We start from the raw sequence: 23980 nt of genomic DNA on the forward strand, positions 1-23980 counted from the left end.
TGCACTGTCAGAAACTCAGCATCATATCTTCGCGGTAATGGGATATTGTGCTGCTTGAATTAACTTTCAAGGAGGTTATAGAAATGCTGTTAGATATTTTCCAATAGTTACTTACTTCTCATTCAATTCATTGACAAAGTTATAGTAAAAACGTTTTCAATAGTTTAAAAAGAGAATCGCAAATTCAGTGAGGATACCTAATAAAATAACAAGTAACGTTTCAACGAGATAACGATAACGTTAATTTTCGCTGTGAACGAATTTCTGATGATTTGCACATCAATCGAATCGAATTTTTTTAAAATTTGTTTAACGGTTTAAATTAAAGAAAATTGTAAACATTCCCACCTTTCCATGCTTTTGTTATGCCGATCTGTGTGCTTACTAATCCATGCCTTCAATGACGAGTAACTGATACATTTGTTCTACGGATAATTTAAAGAGAGGAAATATTGCGATTTAAGCTCCACCAGTTTTTAACCCTTAGCGAACGAATGCCGCCATACTCGCGACAATGCAAATATTTTTAAAAAAAATCAAATACCGCGAATGAGTTTTTGTTTTTATTTTGGATTTTTGGATTTTAGGATATTAGGCTTTTGGATTTTAAAATTTTAGCGTTTTAAGAATTTAGGTTTTTTTTCATTTTTTGTTGATAAATTTTTGTTATAAATTTTTGAATGTATGAATTTTTGATTTTTTGAATTCTTATTTTTTTACCATTGAAATGAAACACAAATTTCTGCATTACTCGAGAACTAATCAAGCATATGAAGCCAAATTTGGCAAGTGGAGGTTTTAAGGGTCAAGAAATATTTCTATGGTGATTCGACACTCCTCCCCTCTCTCTATGGGGCGGCTGCCATACAAATGAGACACAAATTTCTGCATAATTCAAGAACTAATCGAGCAAATGGAGCCAAATTTCTTTCTATAGTGATTCGACACTCCTCTCCACTCTTCACTCTCCAACCTCTGTTTTAGGTTTCTGTGATAGTTTGACATCCCTCCCTATATACATAAACATATATAAAAATGGGTCGCCAATTGTGCTGATCAGCGCAAAACTCGAATTAGGAATGGGCTGTATTTATTTTATTGAATTTTCTGTATCAAACATATATTCCGTAGAACGGAGAAACATGCTTTTTGCGAGTGATTGTATTGTGTCTGAAAATAATTTCATGTTATAATGGCGATATTTTAAGATGTTATGATTTTATGATTTTAGGATTTTAGGATTTTAGGATTTTAGGATTTTAGGATTTTAGGATTTTAGGATTTTAGGATTTTAGGATTTTAGGATTTTAGGATTTTAGGATTTTAGGATTTTAGGATTTTAGGATTTTAGGATTTTAGGATTTTAGGATTTTAGGATTTTAGGATTTTAGGATTTTAGGATTTTAGGATTTTAGGATTTTAGGATTTTAGGATTTTAGGATTTTAGGATTTTAGGATTTTAGGATTTTAGGATTTTAGGACTTTTGGATTTTTGGATTTTTGGATTTTTGGATTTTTGGATTTTTGGATTTTTGGATTTTTGGATTTTTGGATTTTTGGATTTTTGGATTTTTGGATTTTTGGATTTTTGGATTTTTGGATTGTAGGATTTTAGGATTTTAGGATTTTAGGATTTTAGGATTTTAGGATTTTAGGATTTTAGGATTTTAGGATTTTAGGATTTTAGGATTTTAGGATTTTAGGATTTTAGGATTTTAGGATTTTAGGATTTTAGGGATTTTTTATTCAGATTTGTTGATTTGTTGATTTGTTGGTTTGTTGATTTGTTGATTTGTTGATTTGTTGATTTGTTGATTTGTTGATTTGTTGATTTGTTGATTTGTTGATTTGTTGATTTGTTGATTTGTTGATTTGTTGATTTGTTGATTTGTTGATTTGTTGATTTGTTGATTTGTTGATTTGTTGATTTGTTGATTTGTTGATTTGTTGATTTGTTGATTTGTTGATTTGTTGATTTGTTGATTTGTTGATTTGTTGATTTGTTGATTTGTTGATTTGTTGATTTGTTGATTTGTTGATTTGTTGATTTGTTGATTTGTTGATTTGTTGATTTGTTGATTTGTTGATTTGTTGATTTGTTGATTTGTTGATTTGTTGATTTGTTGATTTGTTGATTTGTTGATTTGTTGATTTGTTGATTTGTTGATTTGTTGATTTGTTGATTTGTTGATTTGTTGATTTGTTGATTTGTTGATTTGTTGATTTGTTGATTTGTTGATTTGTTGATTTGTTGATTTGTTGATTTGTTGATTTGTTGATTTGTTGATTTGTTGATTTGTTGATTTGTTGATTTGTTGATTTGTTGATTTGTTGATTTGTTGATTTGTTGATTTGTTGATTTGTTGATTTGTTGATTTGTTGATTTGTTGATTTGTTGATTTGTTGACAATAAAACAATAAAAAATAAATTTAAATTTCGTGTAAATTCTTTGAATGTGTGTTTCATATTTTAATAATGATAGGTTCTATAACTTCGCTGAAGATTGCAATTCGAATAGACGAGAAATTTCATTTTTATAATTTTTTAAATAAATAGTCCTCGTAGTATCTTCAACAAACCTTCTAATTAAAAATAGTCTCTGGCCAATAAAATGACATTATAACAGAAAATGATTATCGCTATCATATAGAAAAAGTCTCAAACAGAATTGGGTACCTCCATTCCATGAGTTTGATAATAATAATACAATGAATTGAAATTTACTTTTGTTCGTTCAGAACAGGACTGTATTTGTGCGCTTTATTTTTTTTAGAAGCCACTGCGCAATGACTCCACTTTGAATAGTAATTGTCTTGAATTGCTCTTCGGGGATGTGATTCCCAAAAACGCGCAAAACACAATGCAAGAAAGAAGAATGTCCCCAAAACGGCACCGCCACATCGCGCGTCGCAGCGCGGTCTCCACAAAACCACCCGATACACCGAAATCCAATTACCATATCGGGACTGGCCGGAGCCAACATCATCATCCACCCACACATAACCTCGCGCCGTTGCTGCTGCCGCTGTTCCAACTCGAGCGACCACTGGCCACCTCCGCCATCACCACCGCCACCATCCGGCACCTGGAAAAAAAGGTTAAAGCTGTGAACCATCATCTCACAGTTTTCTCCCACCGCGTGGGCATTCCGGCTCTATCAGTTTTGGGTTCTTGTTCTTTTCTTCCCACGATACCCAAAGTGGTCGGAGGAAGCATATGTATGGATGAGTCAGCGACGAGTTCGTGGTTCGATTGGGGAGTGGGTGGAAGTGAGGAGAGGGTACTTGAAAGCCTAAAATAAACTTCCTAATTCAATGGCTCTGCGCTGCGACCGTCGGTCCATATGCATATCTCCATAACCGATAACCAGTTTCTTGCTCTGTGACCTCTCTCTCTCTCTCGGTGTCTTCCCAAAGCGGTAAAAAAGGGTTAGTTGCATCCGAAGCGCACTGGGCGCACACATAAAGTAGTTCTCCGATCCCAAGAAGAATCCGGTGGAAGAGAGTGGGAGGCTGCAATCGGAATAAAAATTTTTCTAGCCTGCTGGTCCTCATGGGCTTCACACCTTGTACAGCATCATCATCGTCATCATCATCATCATCCGGAGCAAAAGCGTTCGGGTTTCTGCTGCGTCTCGTCGTGAAGGGGAAATTTACCCACACACACGAAAAATGTGTTCGGGTTCACATTCGGGTGCCCGTGTTTTCTCTGTTTTGCTTCACACACGGTACTACATCGAACACGAAGCTACCCGAGCGGCGTCCGTGCTTCGAGACCGAGCGGCGTTCGATCCGCAGTGTTCAGTGTGCAATTCGGTGCGCTATCAGTCAGTGGTTAGGAAGTATGCTCGTGCTCCCGCTGTGAACGCGTTTGACACAGTATTCGCTCACATACGTTCGGTGCAAACGGATAGCAGCGCGCGCCGCGACGCGATACGGTGCATTCGATTCGCGATATTCGAGTGAAGGTGGATTCGCTCTTATCGGTAGTGCAAATATTGCGGAAGCCTTCGCACTCTCAGTTTCTCTGTCGCTCGGAGTGTGGGTGTGTTTGTGTTTGCATGTGGTTAGATCTGGATTATTCGTGCCTGTGGATGGTGACCGACTTTTCGCAAGGATAATGGAATTTTAATTGCATAAAGAGTGTGGCGCGAAGCGCAGTGTTACTGATAACGGGAGCAAAATATGGCAAGGATAATCTAGACCAAAGTGTGAAAGCTGTGAAGGAAAAATAACGATAAACCTCCTGCGGGAGGAAAGAAACCCGATACCAAAGAAAACCATGTATGAATCGCGCAAGGGTTCACTCTACCGGTGCTGTGAATAAAGTGTGTAGTTTAGAGATAAAACGATAATATATATAAATATATATATTCGACAAGTCAATAGAGAAAAATATCAAACAGTGAAGAAGATGACGATGCTGGCGGTGAAAAATTTCTTCCTCCCGGAGCGGAAGGCTCCTCCGGAGGCGCCTAAGTTCTCCCGAATGCCGGAGGCATTCCTGCGCTCGATTCGGCGCCGCTCGCTGCGGATCAAGCGACCGAAGACGGTGATTGTGGAACGCGAAAAGCGGAAATCGGGTAATTAGCCTTCTCTCCTTGTTTGTTCTGTTAGAGTGGTGCCGGGAAATGGCATAATCTCGGGGTGTATGCGATCATGATGTGGTTCAAATTTCGATCGATACGATCGAATTCGGTCTGAGAAAAAGTTCGCCTGAGCCCCGCAGCAGGTGGTCTGACCGCGTGACGCAATCGGTCCTCTTTCAAATGTTGTTGATACATTGGACTAACCCAAGTGTGCGCAGTTCGCGCTTAGATTGTGTACACTCGTCGGGAGGATATGTTTATACATTACGCCGCGCCGACAGATTAATCACCCTCTCGTCGCCATGGTAGACGTCAATCGGGAGGGACGGCAGTGTGTCAGGTCACTGCAGCAGTAGCCGCCACCACCATCGTCATCATGATGGTGATATGATGATGTCAAGCAGTTAATATGTGCATTGCCTCTTTCGCGAGGAATTTGGCGGAATTAACGAGCTGAGCGATTGAATGATAGTGCGCGTTGTCTGCGTGCACTCATGTGGTCCGCAGCTGGAGTATGGGCCTGAACCCAAAGTGGTGGTGATTCTTGGCGGCCGGAAATTGACTCAAATGCGAATGGGCCAGACCCTAGACGTGTGGGGAAATTTAATCTTTATTGCACTTCGTGTAGTATTTCTAGTTAGACCAGCACTAAATAATGATAACCGACATGTTTGCGGTTAGGATAATGTGCAGAGGCTCAGATAGCGCATTCCGGTAAAGTACCACCGTTCAGCAGTGGTAGTAGAGTTCTAAGCTAAGCTGATAAGACGCATTTCTGCTTATTTTTGCTATCTCCGAAGTAAATGATTGTGTGTGTTTGCTAGATAGCGGTTTCAAGTTTGTTGTTTTGGGTGTTCACCTCGGTGTTTGTCTTCCGTGCAAATGTGTGGTCAAATCAGTTTCGGTACATATTCGTATTATATAATTGTCACTATGATATAAGTGCTATAATGAAATTGAGCAAAGGGCTCAATTGATTTCAATGTGATAAATGTTTGTGTTCGATTCCAGTCCTGGTTTTTCGTCAAAGAAATTTCTTCGCCCCTGCTCAAAATACATTCAGGGCGTGTTATTTGGCATAGAACATTGATGCCATTCAAGAAAATGATATGTTTATGACTAAATACTAAAATTTGCTCTCATTACACCGGTGTTCAAACTTGAACATTTCCCCGTTTCTGTAGAAGAAACGCAAATAATGATCGAGACACTACGAAATTTCTTATAAGATAACAATTTATGCATAAATCTATTTGTCCGAAATACGAATCTATCAGCATATATTGAAGATCATGAAAATATCTATCGAATATCGTTTATGGTCGTTATAGACCAATTAGTGGCATTTGGAGACGACATGAGAATAAAATTACACAAAGTTATCCATTTTGTTGTTCGAAAAGTACAATAAAAAAGACATTCAACAATTCATATCCGAATGTTTTTGTTTTGTTTCTAATTTGTTGTATTCATCTAATTTGTTGTATTCATCGTTCATCGAATTGGTTGGAATAAAACAACATTCGAATGTTCACGGCAACCATTTTCACGGCTCACTCCTTTCGATGGCCCCACGAATGCTGGTACATATTCAGTTACTTTCGAGGTTTCGATTTTTAGGATTTTCAGTGTCAAAATGATTTTTCCCGTCTTGTGGCATTAAATCACATAATATCTTCAAGCTTCGATCGGCAAAATAACTGGACAAATCAAATGCTAGATGTTATCTCATAACTATATTTTCTGAATCACAAAATGAACCACTGTATCCTTTTTTTTCATTTTTTAAATGGAAGTCACACAATCGTCCTGCGTACCATACTTTTTGAAGTAATCTATGAATTTGGACGTATTTAGTAGGACTCGAAGGAGGGAATTTCTGTGAGTATGTTGTGTGGAACCTGTTCCGAGCCTCAAAAATGGGAAACAAAGAAAAAAATAGTTTCAAAGTATGTGAGTTGATGATTCACATATCTTAATCTATGCCTTCTCAAAAATGGAAAATTCTTAACTAAACGTCGATAATCGTTCATTATAATAAATTTAACTAAACTAACCATAGAACCATGTGCCAGAATCATCCACGAACAATTGAATAAATGAACTCTAAAAAATTATGTGCAAATTATAGAAACAACGTGCAGAGATTGGCTTACATTTTTAAATAATGATTTTAATATTGAGGATTATAATAAAGTTTGAAAACCCGAAAGAATCCATCGCGAATCCATCGGAAAGATCGGTTGCACATGGTGCATTAAAGCCGAGTATTGTAGGCAAAAGAGTTACTATATGAGTAGAGATATGCCAAAGTGATTATTCAACACGTTAGCGTTCAACTGCATGCTACAAACTCCGGGGAAATCTATTCGGAATCGTTTAAATGGGAATATCAACACCACCTGCCGTATTAACCAGATTTAGTTCCATCCGGATTCACTTGTTCCGATCGATGATTTTGAGAAGAAATATTCATAATCAGGGTAGGTATTTACTCGCGAGTATATTCGTGATGCAAAATCTGATGATCAGCAAGTAATCTAATTTCTGATTGGAAGAGCGGCTCGCAGCTATTCAATTTGAAGCTTCATTTCACCAAAATGAATTGTCCTGTACCGTCTTCCAGAAAAAAGTGGTATTAAAAGGGGCATATCAGTCACGCTTACCACTACATAATCGATGTCAATGAGAAATATTCTCATTAACCGCTTGTCATAAATAAAGCGGTATTTTCATTGAAAATAATAGAATTTCTACAGCTAATAAGCATCAAAGCAAAATCATGCGATGGCAAGTAGGAATTTGCAGAATTTAAGATAAATACGAATATTTTTTTTACCCCACCTCGGAGAGAGTGCCCTAAATGTTCAGCGATTTTTTTGAAAAAAGAACATTCGAGCGAGTGGGACTTGTGAACGTGACTTATTGTCGTTGGAATTAGATGTTTTATAGGCTGGTTTCATGCCATATTCAAGACGTTTTCTACCTTTGCCTTGACTTGGGACTGTTATGCTTTCTTCCCTTGTGGTTTATGAGGTGTGAGGGGGTCGAAAGAGCGTCTACCCTATCTTAAACATATAATTCATTTATTTGCATATTTTCATTTTTCAATTCCAATTTCATGGAAAAGTGTTTTCTACATTGAAGTTCTATATTGGCATTTTGATATTAATATGAAGCTTTTATGTCACCTGATCCAATGTTTGACTTCCTTCTAACCATTTAGTAAGAGCCTGTTATGTCTTCTTTATGTTTCTTTTTTATCTTTCTATGATATGCTTCAATATTTGTTCAAACTAGTTTACCATTACAGTGAAGCTGCAATTCCAAGTGACCGTAAGTATAAACTTCTAGTCCTATAATGGCCCTAATTCGGCTTAACATCATTTTTAATGTTTGTGAGCTTGCTGTCAACATTGTCAATGCATGTAAACATTAATTAGAATAAGAATTAATATAACGGTTGTATGTATATTTAGTGCTACCATATAATGCTAACGAGCATTATGTTAAGCTTTCTTGTTTGTTATTATTGTTATGGTTAATGCTAATATAAGGATGTTAAAAATCCTACTGTAAGCAGTGATAGCATGTTGTTGTCAGAGCACGATTTGTAGAGCAAACTAAGGAGAATAATTTGGTTGATAAAAAACATGTTCAATAATGAATTTTCGGGACAAATAGAAACAAAAAAAAACAATAAAAAAAACTAATTTAAAACTTTTTAAATTAAACAATGTTACTTAACTGATTTGGATGGATGATGTATAGATGGCGTAGTTTTCAAATTACAACGAATTACAGACAAGCAAAGCCAAAGAGTGAATTAGATTGATAACTGTGTAATGGCTAAGATTAGACCATATGCATAGAACGATTTTTTTTCATCAAATACGATCCTCTATCAAACAAATATTTGTGTAACTATGTAACCTGATACTCTATATGAGTACTAGTAATATGTATTCAAATCAGTGATTTGCTGATTTCAAACATGGCTGTATGAACATTTTTGATAACAAATCCTATTATTAATCCTATAATAGTAGAGAAGTCAATTTTTATTATAATAATTAAAATTTAAATAATGGATAAATCGAAAATAGAATCCATCTTGAAGTTAAATTTGAATGATATTTTAAGTTATATTATTATCAATTTGAGGCAGATTTTTGACATCGTTTATTCATATTTCAGTTTATTCAGTTAGAACAGCCGTATAAAAAATCAGTTTCTTCTGTAGAAACCCTAAATGCAAGAATTTGGAGCCTGGAGCGGTTATTTCATTAATTCAATGAAAAAACAATAGTTCAATGAAATAATCGACTTTTAAGCTTTTTTAAGTGTTTAGTTGACACACGGCGTAGTTCAATGAAATTGCGGAGTTGGTAATAAAAAAGAGGTTTTAATAAAGGTTTTTTCAAAGATACTCTTTTTACATCGAATTAATAATGATTCAAATGCATGCTTCTTCTCAGAAATGGCATTGAATGCTTCGGTTGAAATCGTTCGAATGGCTTGATGTCGTAAAAACGGTTTTTTTTTCAATTTTGTCTCAATGTTTGAGAAAAGAGAAAATTCACAGGATGGCAAATCAGGTAAATGCGGTGGACAATTTAAGACACAGACGCGTGCCAAAAAATGCTCAGTGCCGATCAGTGACTTGTGATTCGGAACATTATGATGAAGAAGATCCAATTGACACATTGTTTATATTAGGGTGGCAACGGATGCATATGGAAAAAAATTTCATCATCGAATTTCAAAAACCGACCATGTACATTTTGTTTATTTGCCCAAAAAAATGATCTGTGCAAAGTTTCAACTCAATCGGACATGATTTAGGAGTGCCTCAAAGCGCTCAAAGTTTTGATTTTTTCATCCTCGAAAATCTTCCAAGAGGGAGTGAAGGAAGTTTGGAAAATTGATTTTTTTTTCGATGCTAAATGACTTAAAAATGGATGAAACGTCGAGATCTGGTGTCATCTCGAAAAAAATTTTTTGACCGAAAATCGACCTTTTGGGACTTAGCCTGAGAGGCAATGAAGGTATGAAAAAAAAATAATCATCGAATTCAAAGAACCGACCATGTACATTTTTGTACATCAATCGGACATGATTTAGGGGTGCCTCAAAGCATTCAAAGTTTTGATTTTTTGGCCATTCAGGCAAGTCCCAAAAAGTCGATTTTCGGTCAAAAATGTTTTTTCGAGATAACACCAGATCATGCATCTGTAAGTCATTTGGCATCGAAAAAAAATTCGATTTTCCAAATTTCCTTTACTCCTCCCTTGGAAGATTTTTGAGTATTAAAAAATCGAAACTTTGAGCGCTTTGAGGCACCCCTAAATCATGTCCGATTGAGCTGAAACTTTGCACAGGTCATTTGCACACCCTAGATTATATACAGTTCAATTGTATAGAGTGTGTGTCGGGTAAAAGATTAACACATAAGCACACAATTGCAGATATTTTGAATCTATAGTAGCATAGTTGATAATATTAGGTGTAGTTTTACACAAAAAAAGGGAAATCAGGATCGTACCGTGGAATTCGACACATTCAAATCCATTTAACAATACAATGGTCTGTTCGATGTTTTTATTCATTGTGAAAATCGCAAAACACACGATATGAACTAAATGAATATGAAGTATTGAATTGATCATTTTTATTATCAGAGTATTTCACGAACATCATAGCTATTTTGTTTTGATTTTTTTTCTTCTTTTCCTTCATTCGGAATAATGATATAGTTATGTGCTCCACTCTCAATATTCCCCAGACTTGACCCCCAGTAATGAATATTCGATTGAGGGTATTTTTCCAGAGAAATTTGCGTTTCCGTAGGTTTCCTCTTAAGACTCAGGGTTGATTCGATGCACCATATGCTTTGAACTCATTGAATTTATTGAGTAGACACGCTGATAAATTATTTGCAGTATTCACCAAACTCCAACCATTGCTGGTTTTTTTTTTCAAGTGTTTTGTTCCGCGCAAAACTGCTAACGCACGCTCGCCTCAACCCTTCGAAAATAGATGTGACTGACCCTGGTGCATCACTTTCCAGCGAAAAATTCATTGACGTAATCCACATCAAATTTTCCCCGCTCTTACCACCATCACATCCGTGTGGTACGCGAAGGGTGGTGATATCATCTTCTTCGATTGGATTCGATTTTCACTCATCTCCGCCATCGCCGTCTCGAATCGGATCGAATTTGGAAGCGGCGCGAAGCGCGCTTCGTGGAAGCTACTACACATTTTCGGACCTCATAAATTTAAGATTTCACCGGAAAATTTCACACCTTTGCAATTTCACACACGACGACGACCAGAATCGTTGCGGGGTGAAAGGAGGCGATGGCTTCAGCTGACCGTTGCTAATGCGAGCGAAGAAAAGAAAGCACATCATAATTTCTAGCAGAACGGAGGACAGTGTCTGTCTGGCCGGGATCTCTGATCCCTAGACTGTCTGAGAATAATACAAGATAATGCTACCCCTGGGATTGGGGAAACAAATTCATTCTGGAAATTCTTCGGATTCTGCGAGCAGATGACGTCACCGGGCGCAACCTGTTCTGTCCTTTTTCGCTCCCTCCCATCGTCGGAAGAAAGAATGGGCCATAAAACCAGAGATACGGGCTGCGGGAACGCGTGCACACCCGAAATGTCGGAACATATGCTTCACCGGGTTTGCTTTTTTTTTTATTCTTTTTGCTGCCGTGAGCTGAATTGAAAATTGGGCTGTGGTTTTTTTTGCTGCTTCTATTTGCTTCTACTGTGTTGTAGGTCCTCTATTGTGCCGTTTTCGGGGATTGTATAATCGCGTCGATCCAGCCAATACGAATCAATTAAGGAAATTGCTTTCGGGGTTCTCCAAAAAGTTCGATTGAATTTGTGTAGGCTAATCGCGCGCTGCGCTGCTAGAAGTGGCAGCTCTAACCGTTATTAATTGCTGGTGGTTTCATGCGGGCAGCAAAAAAAATTAACAAAGGCCACTGTGGTGACCGATCGCAACTCTATTTGGTGGGACAATACTAAAAAGTTTGACACATTTGTAGCGGTGAAAGTTTATTGAGAAGGAAACGAATATCAACGATTTTAGTCTAAGCCCTCGTGTCAGAAGAGGGTTTCCAATTAGAAATTAAGTCATAATCTATTATTTATTTTAATGTTATCAACTTTTTCTTTGACAGAATTCATTGCACAAACAGACGAGATTGGGAGTCTCTTTCATTTAGTTTTCTCTGAAATTTACAAACTAAAATCAGGTAGATCACCTCAATCTGAGAATATCACATGAGGTTGTCATGGGATTCTGACAAATATCGTTCGTAGATAAATACTTTTTATGAATGAAATGAGCTTGTCAATAGTGGTGTCATCTAAATGTCATCCTTCGAGCATTAAATATCACAACCGACCATGTCGTGAATATCTGAGGTATTTCGTGTATAAAATAAAATGGATCGTAGCAAAGATTGAATGATTACGGAATGTTTTCTCTCGCTGTGAGCCTCGCTCTAATCGGAATCCCTTCGCACATGGCAACAGCATTACTCCTTCATCGCGAAGTCGTGTTAAGCGGGGCAAAATTAGACAACCGATTCCGAACAAATCAAGAACTTGAACCTGATGCAATGCTTTCGTTCTAGATCACGCGTCGCGGCTCTTCATCTCATTCGACGAGACGTCGTCGTCGCGCGTCGTCCATCGATAAGGGTTAAAAATAGCTTACGCTTAAGTCATGATGACTGTGGCGCGAGAAGGACAGCTGCGGACGACGGCGACGCCGTCTAATTGAAACGTTTCGCGCGCCGTGACGTGGTCGTGTGCTAAGCCGATTCGGTTGAGTTGCAATTCCGGGCGAACGTGGTGTTCGGATCGCCCGCAAGCGTAGGTTTAATTTGGCAAAATTTGCGTGGAAACCTTGGTACGGTAAACTTGATTCGAACAAGCACTCACCCACATAGAAACCAGATGATCACCTCAACCGGTTTGGCCGACGATCGTTGCACTTTCGATTGACCGTTTGGTACGCGACGCGACTTGAGCAACCAATCACGAGGTCGCAGCATTCAGACAAACTCCACCCCTATTTATTCCCCTATGACGCTGCGCTAGGTGCCTCACAAGATGCCTCACAAGATGTCGCAAGATGCATTGCAGTAAGCAGAGGGAGACGTGTACCTCGCGATGATGCAGCAAAGCACCCCTTTCCCGCAAACAAAATCTTTTTGGTGACACTCTAAGTCTGTTACACAGACTTTCGAGTTCCGCTCATGATAGACGGAAACGGAGTCCAGTGGACGTGAGGTTTACTTCAAAATATCTAACGCTGGGAAGCGATGCAATTTCACGTCAATGCACTATCTTAGAACGAGCGAAACTGACGCCCTCCGGAAGTTATTCAATGTACTAAGTGATTCACCGACTGACCGTAGAAATCGCGGTCGAATTTGTGGAGTTCTTATCGCATGCGTGTAATAAAAATTGTATAAAATTTTATTGCTGCCATTGGAAGGAAGTGAATTAGTTCTGCGGGGCATTTGAATTATATACCAATTTTTCAAACTTCCGTGCAAATGCGTGCAAACGTATGCAGAACTAAACGAAACAAAAAATTCCGGTTGCGAGGAGGAAAAACCCGCCCCAAGGAATGCGCTTTGGTGTGCAGAAAAATTATGGCTACAATGTGACGTTTATGAGTGTGGTCGAAACTAGAACGAAACCGAGAACGATGCACAAAAGTAATAATAAAAAATATATGTGTACATCGGGGGTAATAAAAACAAGTTGTGGCGCGAGCCAGCAGTTGAGAGAACATAAAATTATGAACGGTCGGTCTGCCGGGATAGTAATTAAATTGCGTCCAAACGAGTTTGACACAGATCCGTCCGGGGCGCGCGTTGGGCGTCCCCTCGCAGGATGAATCAATACAAGAACAGCAGCAGATACGGTGTGATGTGCAGAGTGTGTCCGAAATATCCCAGGGATATATGGAACTTTAATTACCATCATAATGCCATGTCCGAGCAGTGATTGACTGTCGCCATAACAATAATTCGTCACACCGCTCACCGCCCGAATGCTAATAACCTTCCCCGAAGGTTGGGCGTGTGCGTTGGGCCGGACAACTCTGATTGACGTATTATCATAATTCGCACCCCACAAATGGACACCGGTCACCGGAATCGTGTATCGCATTTCAACAGGGATGATCGATACGATGTGATGGATGCTGCGAGGATGGGTGACCCATATATGGCTCACACCACACAAGCTGCGGCCCGCTGTCTATGATAATGAAATCATGGAACATATGCAGCTGTGCGAGACGACTCCACTAGCCTAGCAATGCAGCAGTGACAGCGCGACAGGAGCGGCATGTGTTCATGTTTGTCAGAAGGACGAATGCTGCCGCGCCACTTGAGCTCTAATTAAAGAAGGTTAAAAACGTCTCTGATGAGTGTTTCCTCCGCATTTCATCGCCCTTTGCGCTCTATCCGTGTGAGGAGTGGAGCAGCAGCAGCAGCAAAGGATGTTCCCGGCAGGATTGCTGCGCTAATTGAAATTAATGCTGCTGTAAAATTGGTCGTAAGTTGTGCACTTACAGCTGTGCCCGGTGAACAACCAATAAACGTCAATTCTCAGCTAAATCTTTTCCGGGCGATATATATTCTCAATTGGAATGTTTGCGCTTTTATTTAATCATCCCATTTGAACCCATTTTTGTGCATGAAACCCCTTTTCTGAAGATTCCGTTTAAATTTCAACCGTCAATCAGAGAGAGAGAGAGAGAGAGAGTTCCAAAGACCGAATCGATACGATGGTGATTAACTTCAATTAGCGCATCGGTGTTTGTATGCTGAATCCTTTTTACTCCCATCGAAAAATTATTTGTTACCGAGTTTCGTGATAGCAAGGTGATTCGGTATGCGGCAAATATGAAGAGACGATAGAAAGAAATGGTCGAATGCATTGAAATCGAGTTTACACAATTTCTTCTCTTGAATGACCAATAAAAACAATTCAATGAATTAATCATTTACGATTCTACCTGAACCAAACTTTACGCACAACAATAGCCATCGTCATCAAGAATACAAACAAATGTCGTGCTAATGCGAACATCCGGTCTTCGATTTCAAAAAGTGTTTCACTGAATTTGCGTCTGAAATTCATAATCAGAGAGACTTGACATCGGAATCTCGAGCAGGTCTACGGTTTACGGTTTGCAGATTGCAAGTATACTGTTTCATCTGTGTTCTGTAATGTGGTTTGAATGTGTTGTCTGATTCTGTTTAGATTTCCATTTACTCTAGACATTATTCCAAATATCACGTTTACTCGAATGCGAGGTTCAATCGAATTTATCTAACCTATTTACATCATTTTCGGAAATTTCACACTTCTTCATATAAACTATCAAAATTTCTGGAACATACGTGCTTTTTTTTGTTTTTGATAAAAATATATATTTTGCATTTTAATGCTGATTCCGACGAATACCTTCATTCAAGTTTTCTCTACCTTTCCACTGCTTGTCTGATTTTTGTATTTTTTTTTTGTTTTTATTTAATGATTAGCTGATATTTTGTTTGTATCGTAAATCGACTCAGCCGTTCCGAAATTAGAGAATTTTCAGAAAATCAGTATATTCGGTAAAATCGATGAAAAAATAGGATTTTCATACCACTCTGATTCTGAACTTTGCACCACTAAAGTACAATAGAAATAAAACGTCTGAAACTTTCTGAAAAGAAGTGAGTATACAACGTTTAAAGTCAGGGTGAAATTTTCGGTGAATTTGCCCGATTTATCGATACAAAAAATGAAGAGGCAGCATTTACCAAAACCTGATCTAGTTCCTTGGTTCCATTTTCCTGGATTTTGATTCCAGATTTCGTTTCAGAAATTCCCCATTCTGGTTCCTGATTTTATACTCGGTGTCCTGGTCAAGGTTCTTGATCACAAATTTTAGATTTGTTTCCAATATTTATATTACCAACTCAAGACTTCGAATTCATATACACGAATTTCAGACTCAGATATCAGGAGTCCCAATCAATGCTTCAGATTTCGCGTTTTGTGCACATAATTAGATTCCAGATACAAATTTTAGTTTCATAATTGCCGAATTCACAATAGAAATGAAGATTCTAGACTCCAAATTCAGATTCCGCGCTCGCATTTTAAACTTTAAATTTAAAACACTGTGAATTTTAGAAAGATTCCCGATCCAGCTCCAGGCTGATTTGATTTCCAGATTTCAAATTACGGATTAGGATTTGGGTTTTCTGATTCATATTCATGTTTACGACTTCATTTTCAACTTCAACTTCAAAGAAAAAGGTTTTAGATTCAGGTATTCTGATTCCCAACTTCTCTACATCAGGTTTTGCACTTCATACTCAAGATCCGATTCCAGATACAAATTCCAATCTCCAAAAAGTTCGGATTCCATAATTAGAATTTATATCCTAGACACTATGGTGGAGATACAGGTCTTAATATCAGCAGGTTCCAAATAAAACTTACGGGCTCAGTTTAGAGATGTTTCGTTTAGATTCTCGATCCGGGCCTAGGCTTTAGTCTCCAGATACAGACTATCATATAACTTCTAAACTTGATACATGGATTCCCGAAATAAGATTATTATTCATTCTCCAGATTGTGAAGTCAATTCCGGAGTTCGAGAACCCAGTTCGGAGTTCATATTCTATTCTATACTCGATTTCCATCCAGCCTTCGAATAACTGATCCCAAACTTGATATACGGATTCCCGAATTCAGATTACTATTCAATCTACAGAATGAGAAATCAATTCTAAATTCCAAATACAAGTCATAAATTAAGTTTTCAAGAAACCTCAACCAAGTATTGATAAAAATGTTCATACCTACGTTGAGACAACTACAATTCCTCTGAGAAAGTTAATGCAATTCAATAAATTTTATACTCCGTTTTGTAGTCCGAGATATTCCATAAACAGATTTTCGGATTTCAAAATCAGAACAAAATTCCGATTTTAAATTCTAGCTTCTTGATACAGATCTCACTCACCAGAACTATACAGAACTTAAATATAACTTCTAAACTTGATACATGGATTCCTGAATTCTGATTTATATTCATTCTCCAGACTGTTGAATCAATTCCAAAGTCCGAGTACTTATTATATGTTCAGATTTCAAACCGAGATTGGAATCAGATTTCGAATCCCAAATTTCAGTTTTGAGTTTCAGATCGTTATTCCGAAATCCAGATTTCGAGTTCAAATATACAGATTCCGGATTCAGAATTTTGGATTCTCAATTTCTACATCATTTTTTTGATTTCCATATACACGCGGGTTTTACGAGGTTTTTTTTACGCGGATTTTCCAATATACGCGGTTTTTTACGCGGGTTTTCCAATTAGCGCGGTTTTTTACGCGGATTTCCCAATTAACGCGGTATTTAGATTCCCTGTCTCAGTTTTCCATCACGTATACCATAATTAGATTACACTTTCTTTACTATAGATCACAGATGCCTGATAACTGATTCGGAATTTGATAAACGGGCCCCACATTGGATTTGTCATTTAATCAGTCTCAAATCTTCGATACAAGTTCCAGACTTCTAGTCACATGTACATATTCCAGCTCCCAGACAATTGCTTTTGACTTCCATATTCTGATTTCGGATTCCAGATTTCAATCCAGGATTAGATTGGTATACCTATATCAAATTCCAAACTTCAAATGCAAATTTTAAGTATGACATCCAGTTTCTACATCCATGTTCTAGCCGCAGATCTAAACACAATATGCTTATTCCGAATTCGAGTTATCTATTCAAACTTCCGAATTGAAATCCCAGTTAACGATATGAGATTTGTATTATTCTTTTCTCGTTTCAAACTACAGATTTAGGATGACTAATTCGAAATTTTATACCCACACCCTAGAATTGGTTCTCTTGACTGCGAAATCACTTTCAGTTTCGAGATAAAAATGATAGATTTCATATTCAGATTTCAGATTTAGATGCCGGATTCCGAACCCATGGTTCAGACTTCGGATTTCAATTTCAAGATTGTTCAACTAGATACAGATCCAGTCAACATTGATATTGAAGCCGGAACCTTGATCGGGAATCTGTAACCTGGAGTATACAAAGATTCAGTTTACATATTGTATATTCCCGATGAAGGTTCCGGCACCAATCTCAAGACTTGGATACTCGTTTATTCCAAATTTGAAAACCGGATCCCAGATAGCAATTGTTATTCAAACTTCGGACTGTGAGATCAGTTTTAATTCCCAATACAGATTGATTGATCATTTTCCATACACAGATCACTGGTCAAATACACAGATATTGTTCTCAGACAATTGCTTCTGACTTTCTGGCTCCGATTCTGGACTCCAGAGTCAGATTATGTAGCAATGTCAAATTTAAACTTCAGATATAAGATCCATATTCATAATCTTCTAAATTTGCGTTACTAAGTCCACATTCCAGATTTCAAAGCCAGATACGGTATTAGTATTACAGTTCACTTCCTACAAAGTTCAAATTTAGGATTACTGATTCAAAACATGATATACGAATCCCAGATAATATTCTCCTGATTGAATTATCTCTTCGAAATTCTAGATACAAATGATAAATATTAGTTCCAAGCTGCAGATTCAAGTGTCGGATTCCGAATCCCAGAGTCAGACTCCCATTCTCATTATTTGGATCGGTGAACTAGGATTCGGACACGGATCTAGATTACAGGTTTGGATTGCATTGGTTACAGTATTGCATCCTGTACGCAGATCATGTTTTCATCTAGTTACATTCCCGATCAAGGTTCCTGCTTCGGTCTGTAGATACTGATTGCTTCTCAATTTTACTTATTACCTAATATAGGGTCGAGATTATTGATTCCAAGTTTGACAGCCGAATTCCAGATGCGGATTTAATTTTTATACGGGTACAGATTTAGGATTGAGAAATCATACCGAGAGTTCATATTCATGTTGACATTCATGGTATTCAATAGGCAGAACTTCAGGTTAAGATGTTATATGCGAATCAAATATTACAGAATACCTGCACAGTCAAGATCCAGTTTCCACACAGATTTAAGTTTCCAATGCAGATTTAAGATTTTGAATTCCAATTTCAGACACTTGATTCCTAGATCAAGATACGTATAGTTTATTCCGAATCTATATTCATTTCCTAGTCACATTTTTTAATCGGATTCTAGATGCAAAACAGACAGATTACAATGATCGAGTCTAGTTTTACTAAATCCTAAACTAAATCAGACACTTCATTCCTGACATATGATCCATCCAGATAAATGGAGATTCTCATTTTCGACAAGTTTTTCAATTCAACTCTGGTTACGGTTCCCAGAATAAGATGATCGATTCTGCATTGATATATCAGATAAAATTCGGAGTCCCAAAATCTCGAATTCCATAAACCTCAATTTCTGATTCTAAGCTCCAGGCTTGGTATCTAGATTTGAGATTCTCAATCCAGTTACCGATTCCAGATTTTTAAATCAGACACTTCATTCCTGGTCTAAGATACGCATATTCAATACAGAATTTATATTCAAATTTTAGTCGAGTTTTTGAATCGGATTCTAGGTACAGTTTACAGGAAAGATGATCGATTTTATGTAGATATACCAGATATAGGACTTTATTGAAAGTCCCGATACCGGACCAAAAATTTTCAGGCTCCTCAATACAATACATCCGATTCTGATTCTAGATTTATGTTTGGGTACCTAGTTTTCAAATTCTTAATGCTGTTTTTAGCTACGAAGAGAGTTCGGATCGGGCAGTCGTCGTCGTATTTTTGTTGTTGCTCCGCGCGTACTTACGTTTGAAATTACTTGTTTACGTGAGATAGGAACAAATATGTTTTCGTTTTGCTCTCATTGTTTTAAATGCAGATTTTAAATATAGTCGTGAAAGGCGCTTAAATTCGCGAATTCGAGGTTTCTTCCCAATCACTGTGTTGAGAAAGGGGCTTGAGCAACGTACCGAAGAAATGTATTCGTTTGTGCGCAGTGTCTTTAAACGTGTTTGGAATGCACGAAAAAGTGTGCTCCCAGCTTTAGTGATTATGGAGTGTATAAAGTTTTCTAACGTCAAAATGTTTATAATTTTGTGAAATGAAATACTGAACGAAGCTATTTTTATACTTCGCATGTGGTAGTGAAAACTTAAAGTTTTCTTTGCACTCTCGATCATTCGCGTGTTTGGTTTGGTTTTATTGCGTTATATTTATTAAGGGATTTCCAACTAGTGTGGTGAATGATTCGCTTGCATTAGCTTGATAGATACATAGTGACGTATATGTGTTTGTTCTTGTCTTTGTTATATCGAGTCATGTTTTTCCCTAAAAGCTCATTAAAAAAACCTACAAAATAACATCCTTCCCTTTTTTGTACGTTATTTCTATGCTGAGAAATGTCCTACTTTATACGATCAAATTATAACTGAAGCAGACGTTATATATCTTTATTGGGTAATTTTATTTGGATAATTCGTAAAAAAATCAACACTACTCTCATTCCGGTTCGTCTGAAAGTGTTTGATTCGATCGAAAGAAGCTCCTACGCATTCTTCATTGCCAAGTTCAAAGATTTACGAGTTTCGGCCCAAGTCGGGAGACCATTACCTTAGAAAACCCCGCCTTGAAGCGAATTCCATATCGAAAACATGCGATCAGTACTGATGCCGACAATTTTCTGTTGTTTCTACGTCAATGGTTTAAGGTTCGGAGATTTGCACTGGAATTAATTAATCTATGCCATTCCCCGTCGATAACAATTTTATTTTGTTCAGTGTTTAAAAAAACTGTCAATGATCGTCAGTTGTGCACTAATAATAAGTGTAAAGATCTCATCCCTGCTTTCGCCTTTCCCCGGTCCGGCTTTCGTCCGACATCACCAAATATCTATTCTAAATTTATTAACCTCCTGTTCTTTTGAAAGTTATTGCGAAAAAAAAATCCGGATCACATGTCCTCACCAAGGCAAACAAAAATATGTATGGGAAAAATAAAACGAAGCAAAAAGACTCATCAAATACAATAGACATTAACTGTTGCAGCAGGCCCCGTTCGTCATCGTCGTCAGACAGATCAGGAATCATAGGATAGATGGATGCATTGTCACGACTCATCTTCCCAAATAGACAGAGGCCAACACAATCAATAGCGCACCCAACTAGACCCAAAAAAAAAGAAAGGCTCAAACGGTGAAATGTGATTGAAGAAATGTTCTACTTTTCTCTTCTTTTCTGCTGTCGGTCGATCAATTCCGAAAAAGATTGGCAGCAGACGAGCAACGGAAGCAAGTCTCGCTCCCTCTGCTCTCTTCCATCAACCAAAGAAGGAGTCAATGAGAAAAGGATGAGTCTTCGATTGATGCGATGGAAGAGAGCAAAAAAAAGTGTCACATAAATATCCGAGATCCGAGAACCCAATGTTGTGTATCGATTTTTGTTGTTTCGCGGCGCATATACCTTTCCGAAATCTCGACTAACTGACTGACGGACGGACGAATGGTCCTCGGTCGGGTCGATTGGTGGATCGATTTCGTTCACAGAATCGTTTTTTTTTGTTTTGTTTTGCTCTTCTCCTGATCGCTCTCTGTGTCTGTCAACGAACAAAAGCGGAAGATTGACGCGCCGGACGGATATAAATATCATGTAGCGATTTGACAGGAGCAGGAACCGAAGTCAGAAGTCGGTTCAACGAACCAACCAACGGTGGGTGTGCGTGATTATTCACGGTTTTGTTGATGTTTTACTTATGTTTATTTGCCGTTTTCCGGCCATTTATTAACGGGGAGTTCCTCATTAAAACCAATTGAGTTCGTGACGATTTATAGAGAAACCCGGAAATGGGTTACAGCTGCGAAATCCACGTTATCGCACATGTCCAATGCTCGATCAAAAAAATTACGCAAACAATGGTCAATCATTTTCCCAAGGTTCCAGTGCCTTCAGGCGGTGGCAACGCGGACAAACCCAACTGCTGCTACCATAATTCAATTATCTCAACTCTTCTCACACGCCCTTTTCCTCTCGGCGGCTAATCAAACGCCCCGAAAGCACGGCACACAGCATCATCTTGACATCGCACAAAACATTCTTTCCCAATTCGCAGGCCATCGCGTCGCAGAGTGGTCACTCACTCATTCATCAATCTCAATCCGCTCCCGGTGTCTCCCGAGTGGCCCCTGCTTTTGTCATTCGTCATTGAAGCGCGTCACGCTGAGCAAAAATTTGCAACTGTTAAATGTCCAATAGGCAGCAACAAAAAAAAACCAGGCGCGCGCCCTCTTCATGACGAGTTCAGTTTTTGGTCGTCGTCCTCGTTTGCCGAAATCATCGCATGCAAAAGCCCCTCGGGGCCACGAAGCAAAGGATGAGCAAGAGGATCGAGAGAAAAAACTAGTATATCTTCTGAATTAAATTGAAATTTGCGAAAAATATAAATTTCAAATTAAACATATTCAGATTCAAGCCTTTCTGTGTTTTTTTTCGGAGATTTAGGAAGATAGAAACGTGTTCCGGGCTTCGCGTCGTCTACTTCGTCTTCTTCGTTGTGAATCTTTTTATTTTCTGCAAAAAATGAAACAACGCGCGCTGAAGGGTTCCTCGCTCTGGTTCTGCCGCCGCGTCTTGAGGAGCAGAGGGTCATGGCGCGCCAAATCGGGTACCCCGAATTTATGAATGGTAATTATCATAATGCATTAATTTGAGCGCTAAAGATGCGTTAAATTGCGAGGATATGTTCGGTTTTCCCCTCGAGATAGAGCCTTAGATTACGGTGTTCACAAATAGATGTCGCTGTGCGGCGGCAGCGCCGGGTTGGGATGAAAAGTTTTGTTTGTACCGAATAATTACCTTGGAGAGTTTGCCGACCGTGTTTTATTCAAATTATCCATTTAATGTTCGCACATAAATTCTGATTACTGATTGGTTTTTCGTTTCTATCTCGTTTTAGGTAAGTTTTTCGGAGGGTGAAATACTGATGAAACGGATGGAGAGCAGCGACTTCCAAATATTTGCATATCACTTTCGTTTTTCTTTTTGGAACGATGCGACACCGGCAGTTTTAATCAAGATTTAATCACATCATGAAAATCCCTATGGTCTCGCGAAAAACGACGCGACGAGGGAATGAAGAACGAGAGCGAGACAGAGAGATGGTGAAACAGGTTTCAGCATCCAGGACTTAAATTGATGACATTAATCATGTTGCTCCTGGTTCCCGAATAACAACAGCAGCAACATCTTAAGCGCCTTGCTCTCAGGGCTCGGGGACAGCGAATTTGTCAGCTCAATTAGAAGACCTCTAAAGTGGACAACTGTGAGTGTGTCTCGCTGCCAGGTTCCACTGCAGGATGATGAATGATGCAGCGCCACAGGACGTCCCCCACACAGCGGGGAAGAACCGTGTCCGGCAGAACCTGCTCCCGTGTTCTTTCACAACAATGTTGTTTGTTACTGATACTTATGTTTGTTCCTGTTATGTATCGTTTTTTTTCTTTTCTTTTACTCTTGAAATCGCAACCATCTGATCTAGATCGCGGAAAGAGCTAGGAGAGACTCCGGAAGTCAGGGCCGAGAGGATGACGGTCTTTTTCGGCTATGAATATAATCTGTTTTCACAGCGCGTAGGGTGAAACAGGCGCGAAAGAGAAAAATCATTTTGAGGGTCGTTGTAGCAAGATGCGATCAACGAAAACTGTTTTCGCAAGGGTCCATTGTTCACGGCTAAATTTATTATTGCAAATATTTTCGGTTGTGCGAATTATTCGCGTACCTCTACAGAGAGGCCAAAACCGGTTCATAACGACAACAGTGGTGTGGTGGAGAAGCGGTGTCAGCGGAGCAATCAAGATTACGTGCGTTACGCGATACATGTCTCTCAGAAACATTCCACCTTTATGACCATCTTCTTCCCGGCGCAAGAGGAAGAAAAGGGAAAATGGAAGATGCAGCTCAAGTGCATCACGAAATTCGCGCCCTTTTCGAGGCGTTTCGGATGGTACCGCTCTGCAGGATCGAATGAACTTTTGGTTGAAATAGTGCCTTCAACTTCAATCATGGAGGGATTCTCAACAGATCTGCTTTTGATCTGCTTTCGATCTGCTTTTTTCTGAAACTAAACAGAAAACTCCAAGTAAATGTTGGAAAAACCGCAACGCTGTTTTTTGCATGGTCTTTATAGATCTTTGACCATCCGGCGTAAATTTATATATTCTGATCGTGTTTTGAGTAGCAACTTCGTGTGCAAGTTAGAAGAACTTTTTTGACAGAAAACCATTTAGCACTCACGAAAATCCAATCCTAGGCTATCACCACGAT

The 23980-nt window shown here is 38.5% G+C and overlaps 1 protein-coding gene across 2 annotated transcripts in view; it reads left to right on the top strand.

Annotated features, from left to right (window-relative positions):
- Positions 1–23980, top strand: part of LOC129774927 (centaurin-gamma-1A) — a 478174-nt gene that overhangs the window by 401458 nt on the left and 52736 nt on the right. The window contains exon 1 of one of the 2 annotated variants that reach the window (XM_055779016.1): positions 3797–4583. The exons of the other annotated variant lie outside the window; for it this stretch is intronic. Coding sequence (XP_055634991.1) covers positions 4415–4583 — 169 coding nt within the window. The 5' untranslated portion in view covers positions 3797–4414. Of the gene's footprint in view, positions 1–3796; positions 4584–23980 lie in introns of those variants that run through there. 2 annotated transcript variants of the gene reach the window in all.

The sequence above is a fragment of the Toxorhynchites rutilus genome, chromosome 3 (genome assembly GCF_029784135.1).
Source record: "Toxorhynchites rutilus septentrionalis strain SRP chromosome 3, ASM2978413v1, whole genome shotgun sequence".
Classification (NCBI taxonomy): domain Eukaryota; kingdom Metazoa; phylum Arthropoda; class Insecta; order Diptera; family Culicidae; genus Toxorhynchites; species Toxorhynchites rutilus.